Source organism: Gadus macrocephalus, chromosome 16 (genome assembly GCF_031168955.1).
Source record: "Gadus macrocephalus chromosome 16, ASM3116895v1".
NCBI lineage: Eukaryota > Metazoa > Chordata > Actinopteri > Gadiformes > Gadidae > Gadus > Gadus macrocephalus.
The window spans coordinates 208,038-220,176 of NC_082397.1; the positions used below are offsets into that span (position 1 = coordinate 208,038).

The 12,139-nt window shown below is 45.3% G+C and overlaps 1 protein-coding gene and 1 long non-coding RNA gene across 5 annotated transcripts; both read left to right on the plus strand.

Moving 5' to 3' along the window:
* The first annotated feature begins 3,988 nt into the window (after positions 1-3,988).
* On the plus strand, positions 3,989-7,216 carry LOC132474750 (uncharacterized). The gene is made up of 5 exons (XR_009529719.1): positions 3,989-4,259; positions 4,781-4,849; positions 4,924-5,077; positions 5,563-5,651; positions 6,020-7,216. It is a non-coding gene; the product is annotated as an uncharacterized LOC132474750 (long non-coding RNA).
* Positions 7,217-10,788: 3,572 nt separating this feature from the next.
* On the plus strand, positions 10,789-12,139 carry LOC132474596 (uncharacterized). Of its 4 annotated transcripts, none has more exons than XR_009529688.1 (5): positions 10,789-10,926; positions 11,025-11,082; positions 11,175-11,262; positions 11,479-11,516; positions 11,708-11,982. XR_009529688.1 is itself a non-coding variant. In XM_060075379.1 (4 exons), the coding sequence occupies exons 1-4, from the start codon at positions 10,801-10,803 to the stop codon at positions 12,122-12,124; spliced, it is 639 nt and encodes a 212-aa protein (XP_059931362.1). In that variant the 5' UTR covers positions 10,795-10,800; the 3' UTR covers positions 12,125-12,139. The 4 variants fall into 4 exon arrangements, 1 of the variants encoding a protein (XP_059931362.1); XR_009529689.1 differs by having other exon boundaries at positions 11,175-11,238; XR_009529687.1 differs by having other exon boundaries at positions 11,175-11,516.

Here is a 12,139-nt window from a genome sequence, read left to right on the forward strand (position 1 = left end):
GATGTAATTAGTCTGAGCCATCTCTGTCAAGACCTAGCTAACAAGCTGTCAGACCTGTAGTGTAAAACTATATTTACAGTGACATTGGCGTTTTTTTTTTTTTTTTTTTATGTTGGCAGGCCGTAAAGTAGCCTCGCCGTAAACATTTTTACTTTAACTTTGTTAGCGTTAACTAACATTACGACCGTGCTCCTGATATTGGAAACATCTAAAACAACCGTCAAAACCTGGTAAGTTGAGTGAAATTCATGGACATTTCAGTAAGTGTTTTTATGATTTGTGATGCAATGAAAAACAAAGCGATTTTTCAGTAAAATGACATTTTATTGCAACTGTGTCAGGGAGAACTTACAAGCAATACGGCATCTACATTGATATCAGTTCACTCCGAAGCAGGCTTTTGCCCCCTGGCTGCGCGCGCACCTAGTATTGTTTGTACACAAGAAACACGTCGCAGGCCTTTGCCGTCTCGTCTCGAGCTTCTCGCTCACAACCAATCACGTTCTTCTGGAGGTCACTAGTTCTTAATTGATTTCAGCTGCGTCTCCCCCGCCTCTCCTCATAAAGCGCCCCCACCGTGACGGATGTTAATCGTTTATTTTGCGTTGGATTGCGTGGGCTGAACAATCCGGACATCGTGGCCACCGACGTGGACCCCCGCCACCGGGACCCACGCAGTGAGTAACGCGGGGTACTTCCTTCATGAGCACTGCTGTTACACTCTCTCCATCTCCTCCTGTCGTCTGTTCTCGCCCCTCTATTGTACATGTTTTACCGCTGGAGGTTAATGTGGATTTGCTGATGGAAGTGGTAGTTTGTGTTGAGTGGTTTATCTATGGGATCGACTGACTAACTAACGCTGCGGACCGCTACAGCACCGACCACAACACTGGGAAGTGTCCTCTGCTCACTGTGGAAGCAGCATGGAAGAACTGCAGCAACTCTGATGGAAACGAGGACCTCCACGCTGTTGAACACAAACTGTTCTAGGCCTACTACAAACCGAGGCGGTCCCACTCGGTTAAAGATCTCGTGGTCAATGCGGCAGACCGCTGGACCTGGACGTCACCTTCTGCAGATACTTCACTGCCCTCAGGAATCCACGGATAACTTGAAACATGTCCGACTCTACATGTCCGAAAAATCCCATAACCCCACTGAGCCCTTCTGTGGAAACCTGTCTCACTGACCCTACTGACTGGGGGCCTGTTGATGTGTGTTTGGTTGGTCTGGTAGAAGGTTTGCTGCTTGTGGTCTGCAAGGTGGTCCTGGGTTAGATGCGGTGTCTGACTTGCACACCACTCTCCCAATTCTATTCTGCTCTTTACTACTTTTCTACTTTCAATACACTTGCTGCTGCTGCTGTTGACCGCTGGTGGTGCAATGTGGTTTTTATTCGCGTATGTTCTGTGGACTTTGCATTTGTATTTTAATGAACATGTTTACTGCCTGTTAGACCTCGGATTGGCAAACCTAAACTCCTTCACTGGCAAAATGTAGATGCAAATTAAATGCCAAATTTAACATTTCAATATTCGTTTTGCGTATTTCACCAATAGCTTCGGAACTAGACGGACCTCGTATATAATTTGCTCTTCAAATATGCGGTCAGGCGCCCCTCCGTTATATAACGTTTTCTACCCGGTACGAAATAGACCGACCAATAGCAACCCTTTAGGCTATCTAATGTGAGGTTGGATATAGGCAACATGTAGAGGTGTTTCAACAACAAAGATGGAAGTTTGTGAACTAAAGACTGTATATGCTCACTAAAAGAACGAACGACTACTAAAAGATTTTGAGGAATATGTATTTCTGAATCACCCGTTCCAATGCTATGATTAGTCGAGGCCTATCCAATAGCATAGCATCAACCCATTTTAGATCGCGCCCTTTAGACACGCCCCTTGGAAATTGAACAACGCACTTCAACGCAGAGGATCCAGAAGGATTTCACAACGAGTCCATTGGAAGATATCGAGGAACATGAACATCACCAATGAAGGAGAGTAACGTTTCCACTTGCTATAGGAATTTAGTGAAGCACTAAATAGTTAATAATAATAATGATAAAATGTGGTCACCATTTATTGACTTTTTGGGTAAGACTTGCTTTACTAATATAACCGCGTTAAAACCGCATTCATTTACTTTTCTTGTGTAGTTTCCCACTATTCATTAAATGTTTTATAGAAGTAAAAAAGTAATCAATAGAACTATACACACATTTGTACAACAATTAATCATTATACAGGATTTGAACATTTTCTATTCAAGTTCATGCTTCATAATATTTCCAAGGATTGCAGAGTACCAAATGATTTATGAACAGTTGTTTTTGTTCAGGAGCGGATTGTACACCCAGAGGCTTCAACAGAGCGGGTCTGGAGCTGGGAGCTGCAGGTGGATGTTGGCCAGGAGCCGTTCAGTCCTACAGGAACAGACGGGTGAGCCGTGGAACTGCACATCCTATAAACTCCTCCTTAGCGTGGTCAAACGGTTCAGAATAAAACTGGAATTCAGTCATTGGTTGTGATTGGCTTGTTAGCCAAGCGTTCTCAGCCACTAGGACTAGTGTCCTTATGAAGATTAGATGTGTGGCTGGGTTTGGGAGTTTATAGGAAATGATACTTCTCAAGAACGCACAGAATGGGAGAAGATAAGCTACTGACATCTGAGTGAGCGAGGAGAAAAAAATCTCCAGTGTTTAAATGGATTTTGTCTTGTTTCAGTAGAGGTGATGGAGGCGGTCGTCTGGAGGTGCTCGTCTGGAGGTCCGTGGCGGTCGTCTGGAGGTGCTCGCCGTGAGGTCCGTGGCGGTCGTCTGGAGGTGCTCGCCGTGAGGTCCGTGGCGGTCGTCTGGAGGCGCTCGCTGCAGATGGAGGGAAGGCCGGGAGCCGTGCAGCCCAACGGATGCAGAACGGTGAGACACGGAACTGCACAGCTGCACATTTTTTCTAGGCTTGGTGAATTGTTTAGAATTAAAACTTTGACATGCAGCCACAGCAACTCTGAGGTGTTCTGAAAAATGTCAGATGCATTCTCAGCCACTAGGACCAGCTCCAGGATGTAGGCTAGGTGTGTGTGGCTGGCTGTTGGGTTAAATAATATCTCACTCAAGACTGCACAGTAGGGCATCAGTGAGATCTGTGGGAGCTAAAGCAGAGGAGGAGTTGATTATCTGCATCATGTACGGGGAGAAATGTGCAGTGTGCAAATGGAACGCGTCATTCGCCTTTCAGAAGGACTGAGGCGGAGGTCCTGGAGGCAGAGGCCAGCCTGGAGGCGGCGGTGGCCTGGAGGTCCTGGAGGCGTCCAACCTGGAAGGGGCGGCATGGAGGGCCAGGTGGCGGCTCCTCATCCAGTAAAGTTAAACTCATCTTCAGTGCATCCATGATGAAAGGGGAGAAATGTTCCAGTGTGCAACTGGAACTTGTGTCTCACATTTCAGAAGGGCCTGGAGGCGGCCAACCTGGAAGGCCTGGAGACGGCCGAGGTCCTGGAGGCAATGGCGGGCCTGGAGGTGGAGGCCAACCTGGAGGTCCTGGAGTCGAAGGGCCTGGAGGCGGCGGTTGGGACCAACCTGGAGGGCCTGGAGGCGGTGGTTGGGACCAACCTGGAGGGCCTGGAGGCGGTGGTTGGGACCAACCTGGAGACCACCTGGCGGCGGTCGTCCTGGAGGGCCCGGCGGCGGCGGCGGTCGTCCTGGAGGGCCCGGCGGCGGCGGCGGCGTCCTGGAGGGCCCGGCGGCGGCGGCGGCGTCCTGGAGGGCCCGGCGGCGGCGGCGGCGGCGGCGTCCTGGAGGGCCCGGCGGCGGCGGCGGCGGCGGCGTCCTGGAGGGCCCGGCGGCGGCGGCGGCGGCGTCCTGGAGGGCTCGGCGGCGGCGGCGCCCTGGAGGGCCCGGCGGCGGCGGCGCCCTGGAGGGGCCCGGCGGCGGCGGCGCCCTGGAGGGGCCCGGCGGCGGCGTCCTGGAGGGGCCCGGCGGCGGCGTCCTGGAGGGGCCCGGCGGCGGCGGCGGCTCCTCATCCAGTAAAGCTAAACTCTTCTCCAGTGCATCATGAACGGGGAGGAATGTCCGGGGTGCAAATAGAACGTGTGTCACATTTCAGAAGAAATGAGGCGACGTTGCGGAGGTCCAGGCGGTTGGCCCGGTGGAGGTCCTGGAGGAGACGGTCCCGGCGGTGGACGGCTGGGGGGTCCGGCGGTGGAGGTCCGAAGGAGGGTCGTGATTAGACCAACCAGCTCCTCATCCATGGAAGGTAAGCTCTTTCTCCAGGTCAATCTGATCAACGAGAAAATCACAGAGGGCAGCCATGAACTGTGGTATCGCCATGTGGGGACTAAACTCTAATGTTTAACTCGAGTAACTGCAGTGTTTCCCCCAGCACTGTAGGGTTAAGGCCGTCTTAACAGTAGGGCCCCGCCTTGACTACCAATGTAGAAAAATTATATATAAAAAATAATTATGCAATAACAAAGTGCAAAACTCATAGGGAAAGAAAACATACTTTCCTCAAGTACAAAAAATATAGATAAATAATTTGTCGGTAATACTGTATACTGTTCAAAACAATAGTCGTGCCATAAAGCATTTTGAATGCAATTGAAAAGGCGGTTGTATGTATTATTGGGAACTGAAACCCTCACGAAGACCCCCCCCCCCCACCTTGACTAAGACATTGTCTGGGGGAAACACTGAACTGGGTTGTATCACTTAGTAGTGAGTACACTAGGGTAGCTGGGTCATCTCCAAATGGTAACTGAGTGTTTGCTCCAGCAGGATTGAAGGAGTCACTGGGGATGAAGATCACTGCTCAGGGGCTGACGACCACTCATCTTTCCGGAGAAGGTACATAAATCTACAGCTGATTAAAGTTCTGCAGTTCAGATCCGCTGATAAATGGTCCCATACCGTATCCACAGCGTCCTCATGGTGCAGGCGGTCAAACCTCCACCTCTTTGAAGAGACCAAGCAGCTTGATGACTGACTGGTTCTTTATACTCAAGACCTCGTCCCGGAGCAGAGGACAGACCTAAGGCCTGCAGCGCAGCCGACTAGAGTCTCCATGTGGAACCGGTAAGATACTGGATTCACCATATTGATTCACCATTCACCATTTTCATTTATTCAACAAGGTTAGTTTTGTTTGGCGGGTATGTTGCTTTGATACTAGGGGCTTCTTCTGTAACAAACTTTCTAGAGAATAAGATCTGACTTCAGCCAATCAGCGGGATGTCCTTGAACAAGAGCCAATGGCTGAAGGTGCTCAAACGCATTATTTTGACTCGCTCCTCTACTATTGCTGTAATCAAGCTGGATGGCTATTTTGCTCCTTCTACTGACAAAATCAAGTCTGCCACCTGGTGGCTGATGAGGGCGTAGCAACTCGGGGTACATTGGAAACATGATAAGAAGAGCCTGTTTTTGATGGTTGGATCGTACACCTAAATGTTTTTACATCAAAATATCGCCGAACCCCATGTTGGACAATGCTTGTTTTCATCCTTTCTATGTTTAGCTTTGATTTATCCTTACCTTTTCTTGTGACCCATTCCCCTTAGGTTCAATTAAATTGACCTCTCCCTCAGGCGACTTAAAGGGAGACCAGATGTGCGGCAGCTGGGTGTCATGGTGCAGAGACCCAACGCTGGTAAATATTTACTTCCTCCTTGAACAGACCTAACGCGTCAAACGGCAATTATATAATCCCTCCTGATCTTTATAAAGGTCTGAAGACAAGTCTTTTCTGTGAACATCTCCACTGACTAGTGTGCTCTTAATTAAATTAAAGTTAATTAAATGCAGTAACTCCAATGCACCTGGAGGCTCGTATTGAATTTTTTTGAAACCTGGTTCTCCAGCACTAGGACTGTTGCGGTAAATAAATGCTTGTTTTTTCGCTAATTTAAGTCAATGAAATCAAATGCTGATTGAGACCAGATGGGGCTGTTCCTGCATTTATAGACATTTGATTGCCCTTGACACTGATTCTACTTTTTGCATCAATTTACTTCACAGTACTGAACTACACCAGTGTGTCCTACTCCCATAAACCCTGAGGATCCCTGGATGGCTACACCAGCACATTAATCCACACCCAACATCAACACACAGTGCACACTCTATAGAGCTCGTAAGTCCGCCCCTTGCGGCGGGACCTTGTGAGATCGTAAGATATGACTGGGTTTCAATGGAGAGAAAGTAATTATTTTCTCCATTTTATGTTGCACCACATTTTGGGGGAAGAATGTTTGAATCAATCTTTGTCATTTTTTTCTGTAATCCCAGCTGTTGTATTTTAACACGGTAGCTGGCAACCCTCTTTATAGGGAGCGACTAGAGGGACGAGGCTGGAAGCAAACCTGAGCCTGGATCTTAACCTTCTTTCTAAACCAAATGGCGCAATTTAACCGCAAATAAAGTGAGGCCTAAAGTAACTTGACTCTCTTACCTAAACTTGCTTGCCTAAACTCGCTTGTCTAAACTCGCTTGCATAAAACCTAAACTCGCTTGCATAAAACCTGAACTTGCTTGGCTAAACTCGCGTCGCCTGCCTAATACCTGAACTCGCTTGCCTGAACTCGCTTGCCTAAACTCGCTTGCCTAAACTCGCTTGCCTAAACTCGCTTGCCTAAACTCGCTTGCCTAAACTCGCTTGCCTAAACTCGCTTGCCTAATACCTGAACTCGCTTGCATAAAACCTAAACTCGCTTAGCTTGACTCGCTTGCCTGTACTCGCTTGCATAAAACCTAAACTCGCTTGCATAAAACCTAAACTCGCTTAGCTTGACTCGCTTGCCTGTACTCGCTTGGCTAAACTCGCTTAATACCTGAAGTCGCTTGCCTAATACCTGAAGTCGCTTGCCTAAAACCTAAACTTGCTTGTCCAAACATGTTACACAAAGTTAACCATCCATAATCTTTAACCCAAACCAGACTTGTCCCTGGGTCGCTCCACTTTAATTTAGAAGTTTCTTCTTTTACCTCATCTGCGTTTTGAGTTTCATTCTTTGAGGGCTTGAAGTGCTTTGGAGGATATTTGAACCTTTCTATGTGTAATCCGGCCAAATGTTCAGTGTCCTTACATGTAATGTCTATGGTCTGACGATAATCTGACCTCTTCATGAAGCAGAATGTGTGTGAATGTTGTCCCGTGAGCTCCAGGCTCTCTGTGGGCCTGTCAACGTCTCTTTAGCAAAAGGTTGGAGAGTGAAATTAATTTTTGGGCCATTTTCATGTGTTCCTGAGTATTTCAGACCTGTGGTGTTTCACATGAGACCTTAATGGGAACTTTTCTTTTTCTGCCTGCATACGTAATGCCTACATTAGTAGGGTGATCACTGTTGATCCCAATATTGATCATTAACCACCTCATTCTTTGGGATTACAAATCATGTAATTTATGAGCATATTTGCAAATGCCTCCAAATATCAGATTGTGTAAAAACGAATGAAATGTAACCTGCTTGATTTAAAGAAAATAAAACGTCCAAATATTATAAACCCGTTTTGTGTTGCTCTCTTACCATGTGGAAATTAGCAGATAGATATGTTTAGCTCTGATTTGCTGCCTCCTTTTGGTGTGGTGCTGGGATTTGTTTAATATACTATTATCATTTCCAGGATAAGTTAATAACCTAATATAGCCTACCCGGAAAAGTGAAATCCGAAATCCGCGAGTAAGTGAAATCCGCGAGCTGCTGATCATGTGAGAGAAGGTTATGTAGTCACATTAAAAAAATACCTTGAAAGATGGTAGGCCTACGATCTACGAGAGACGCAGAGGAACTTTCCTTATGAGGCTTTTGTCGGGATAAAAAACAAGTGCTCAGCAAAATTAACAATAAGTTGAAGTTTTTGCAATGGTAAATAGTTAATTTTGTTTGTAGCCTTTACTCAGACGTGAGCTCATTCTTGCATGCGGGTGTCCGGCTTGGCAGTGTAAAAAGGCCTATACATCATCCTGCCCAACAATATGGGCAGGATCTAGACCAAGCTCTCCTAATCGGGTCAGCAATAGCCGGGTTTCAATGCCCGGAATCTGAGTTTGAATGCTACTGAATTAATGGAATGTTGCATTTTTTGTTTTACATCATAGATTCTAAATTGTGCGCCAATCAATGAAACCTTATGCGGAATCTAGATAGTCGGCTCTTTGCTGCACATTAAGATAAATGTAGTTGTCACACAAGCTATTTTTGTAATTATTTCAGGGGGGAAAATGCCTTGAAAAAATGTAGTAGTGCGTTCAGGATAAGGACTAATGTAGCATATGTCAGCCTAGACCTAATCAATTGTGTTTTAATATCTTTAGCATTCATATTATTGCAGTCTAATCTTTTCGTAGGCTATTCTGTTGATGGCCTTGATGGGGAGATATTTTAACGCTTTTTAACCCCATTTTCCTGCATCATTCCTGCGTCGCCCCTCCTACGGAGCCCATTTCAGCACCGTGTCAGTAGACGGTTACAATCCTACGAACGTCATGAGTGCAGTGAACGCGCGTTCGAAGCGCTCCAAAGAAATTTACGATGGCTTGCAAGATCCATCGTGAGAATGATCGTACGAGCATCGTTATCGGGAAACGGAGCCCTGATGCCCGTGATCCTCTGTTGGTGCTTACATTGATAGATAGACTTTGGCTCTTATTATGAATATTCATGACATGCAAACATCTCGCCTCTGCTAGGCTAACAGCACTGTCCGTAACACACGCACGCACAAACACAGGACAGGAACACACACACACGGCCACGGTGGAGAGGTCATCTCTCTTATGACGTCACAATGAGCTGCATGTCGTTGGAATTGTTTTCTAAGAATCTTTAACGTTTGCATGTCTACTGTTGCACACATATTGAAAAACGCTTCCGAACAAAAGACATCGCTCGACGATTTCCGTCTTATTAATAAGCTTATTCTGTCTGTGTTGTTTCTGCAAGGAACGAACGGAAAACAAAGGTATGTTACGGTCACTTAACGAAAAAAATGAAATGATTTACTAGGGAACGGGCTGATGAATAGGATTCATTTGTTGAGTTTATAGGCTCTGTCGTGTGTGTGCGACCGTTTATCTGACGCATCGTTTCATAACGCGGCCCTCAAGTCGGACAAGTCGTTTTATTTTTCCCATCACATTTAATCGGTCACCATAATGCAAAATTGCATTATGTCAGCACTTTGAAGTGGGCTAAAGACCGAATTTCACATAAGTTCAGGCACTGACTGATATGACCATACTAACTGTTGTACCGACTACTTGTACACAAGGAACCATTAGATTTTACTGTATAGATTTAGAGAAAATGTCATTTGAAAAACGTACACATGCATATTCTCGCCTTTGCAAATTGCATTATGTCAGCACTTTGAAGTGGGCTATAGACCGAATTTCACATAAGTTCAGGCACTGACTGATATGACATACTAACTGTTGTACTGACTACTTGACCACAAGGAACCATTCGATTTTACTGTATAGATTTTGAGAAAATGTCATTTGAAAAACGTACACATGCATATTCTGCTGGCCAATGGAGTCGAAGCCGCACTGGCGGCCAACTTGCCACAGTCAGCTGCTCACCCATAACACTGTGTTGACTTGGTAGTGGTAGGCCTACATGTAGCCTACTTTTTAAATAACCTTAACCACCTTGCTACATTTTCAAACGGTTTGTTTTGTTATAAACGTCAGAGATGTAGTTACGGCACTGCATACTTGATACTGATTAATAATTATGTTAGATTCTCAAAAAATTGAAATGTTCTAAAATTGGTACATTATTATAACCACGTTAATAAGGTTTGTAAGAAACCCAACCGTTGGTAAAACGGTTGAAAATGTAGCAAGTTATGGTTATTTATAAAGTACATGTACCACTACCAACACAATGTTATGGGTGAGCAGCTGCAAGATGTCCGCAAGTGCGGACATTCTAGACGCCGCCAGCTAGTGTTCTATATATCTACACACGTAGGTGAAGGGTTTTATTTTGAAAACGTTGCGAGATACCACCCAAAGGCTGTTTAGAGTAAAGGCGCATAACCGCGGATGAACGAATGGCGGCTCACTTGACCGCAGTTCCACATGGAGGGGGCGGCCACTCCGTTCACATTGAGGACTGGTCAAACAGCATTTCTGATCCCGTTTCTGACCTGAAATTAGCTGAAATGTACCTGAAATTACCTGAAATTAGAGTGCCCGCCCGAGCGAGTGATGCCTAAAACATGCAAGTAAGTGAGACTGTCAAAATGCTTAATATATTTAGTAATATTCATGCAATTATGTATTATGTCTTGTTAACTACTTAATCGTCTTTTAAGTTTTAGTTACACCCAGCATGTTCCCCCAACATGCTAGGTCAATTTAAGGTTGAGTGATATAGTCATGTCATACACCGTTTGAAAGCTTAGAATCTCAGGAATGTCATCCAATGTCAACCATTCGGTGGAATAAATATGTTTAGTGAATATCGATCCAATATATCTTAGTGTCTTAGGTCAAAATAGCCCCCCTCGCCCTCCCCCACCCTTGGTGCATTCTTACTTTATCGTCGTTGTGGATATCCTTAGCAATGAGTTGATACTTCATGTTGGGTCTTGAAATGTTCATAAGAGTCCACAGAAATCGAATATCAATATTATTTTAGTCTAATTACATTGTGTATATGCACAAGCCATCTTATACAAAGCAGCCGAAAAATTGAAAACCGAAACGCTGCAATGTTTTTTTGTAGAAAACTGCTTTTATGTTTATAGTGGTTTTCTTTGACTTTTAGAGACACGTCGTGTAATTGTGGATGGCGAGAGCCCTGAAATACAGCTGGACAGCAGCGGTCTACATCACTGCCCCTTCTGCAGATACAAAGGGTCAAAATGTGATATCGACCATCACATTAAATGCCATGCCTCGGTTAAATACAGAGGTACATTTTCTTAATTTTTTATTATTATTATTATTATTTATATTATTATTGTTATTATATATTTGTATGTATGTAATGTATGCCGTTTACTCACCAAGGTCTGCAGAGGAGCTTTCAGGAAGCAGGAAGAGAAGACGGGAGGAAAAAAAGCTACAGGTACGTGTCATATACTGTAATGTGTGATGTTGTCTTAGAGCAATTGTGAAAGACTATAGTCTTACCACCCTCCCACCACTAATACATTTCAGGATAAAGATCTCTGCACAAAAAGGGCTAGAGTTGCTCCAACAGCATCCAGCTCTGAAGGATCAGGTCATGTATAGACTGTTAATCCAGGTGAATCCATGTAGGCCTACACATATTCAGAGTATTTGTGAGATATGATTGATTCTATTAGGCTTCTACTTCCAAATTAAGTTGTACACATATCTCCATCAATATACAAGTTATAGCCTACTCCATGGCTGATCTATTGCATACTTGGGCCTACTTTTATTATTCCATTGTATTGGCCTACTCAACATTACAGACAACAATCTGTTTTATTTCCAGACAAAACTGAAGACCAGGAACTGGAACCTGGGAACCTGGTATGTGATATGTGTGTAATGCTGGAGGTTGTATGTATAGCCAGATGAAATAGTCTGATGACTAGTTGAATAGTGTTTTTTATCACTGAAAACTCATCAGTAGTAGTAGCCTTTGTTTGCATACCATTTTGTGGTTTTGGGAGAGTAGGGTGTCAAGTACAGACACAAATAATTTTTCTTTCTTCTTCAAGGAAGATTATGTTGTCCTGAAGGACACAATTCAGGCAGCAGCATGGTGCCAGTTACAGTCCTTCAAGGACAGCGTTTCTCTCCCAGAGGTCATTGGGATGGAAGGTTGGGAGCAGATGGCAGCATCAACACAGCGCAAATCCCATGACGGCGGGGATGAGGAAGAAACGTGGAAACCATTCCAATTCTCATTCAGATTACATACTGACTATGAACTGTTCTGTGTGGAGATGATGGACAGGAGAAACCTGAAGGTGTTTGCCTCTTTTGAGTCAAACACCTCTCCCCCTCCCCGTCCCCCTCCCCGTGACGCCTGCGCCACACAACGCCAATGTAGTCTGATGATGCAGCATAATGGCGGCGGTGACGGCGATGTCGGGCGACAGAGCGTGAAGCGAGAGTGGCGTCCACCTCACTGAGGAAGGCGTCAGTGT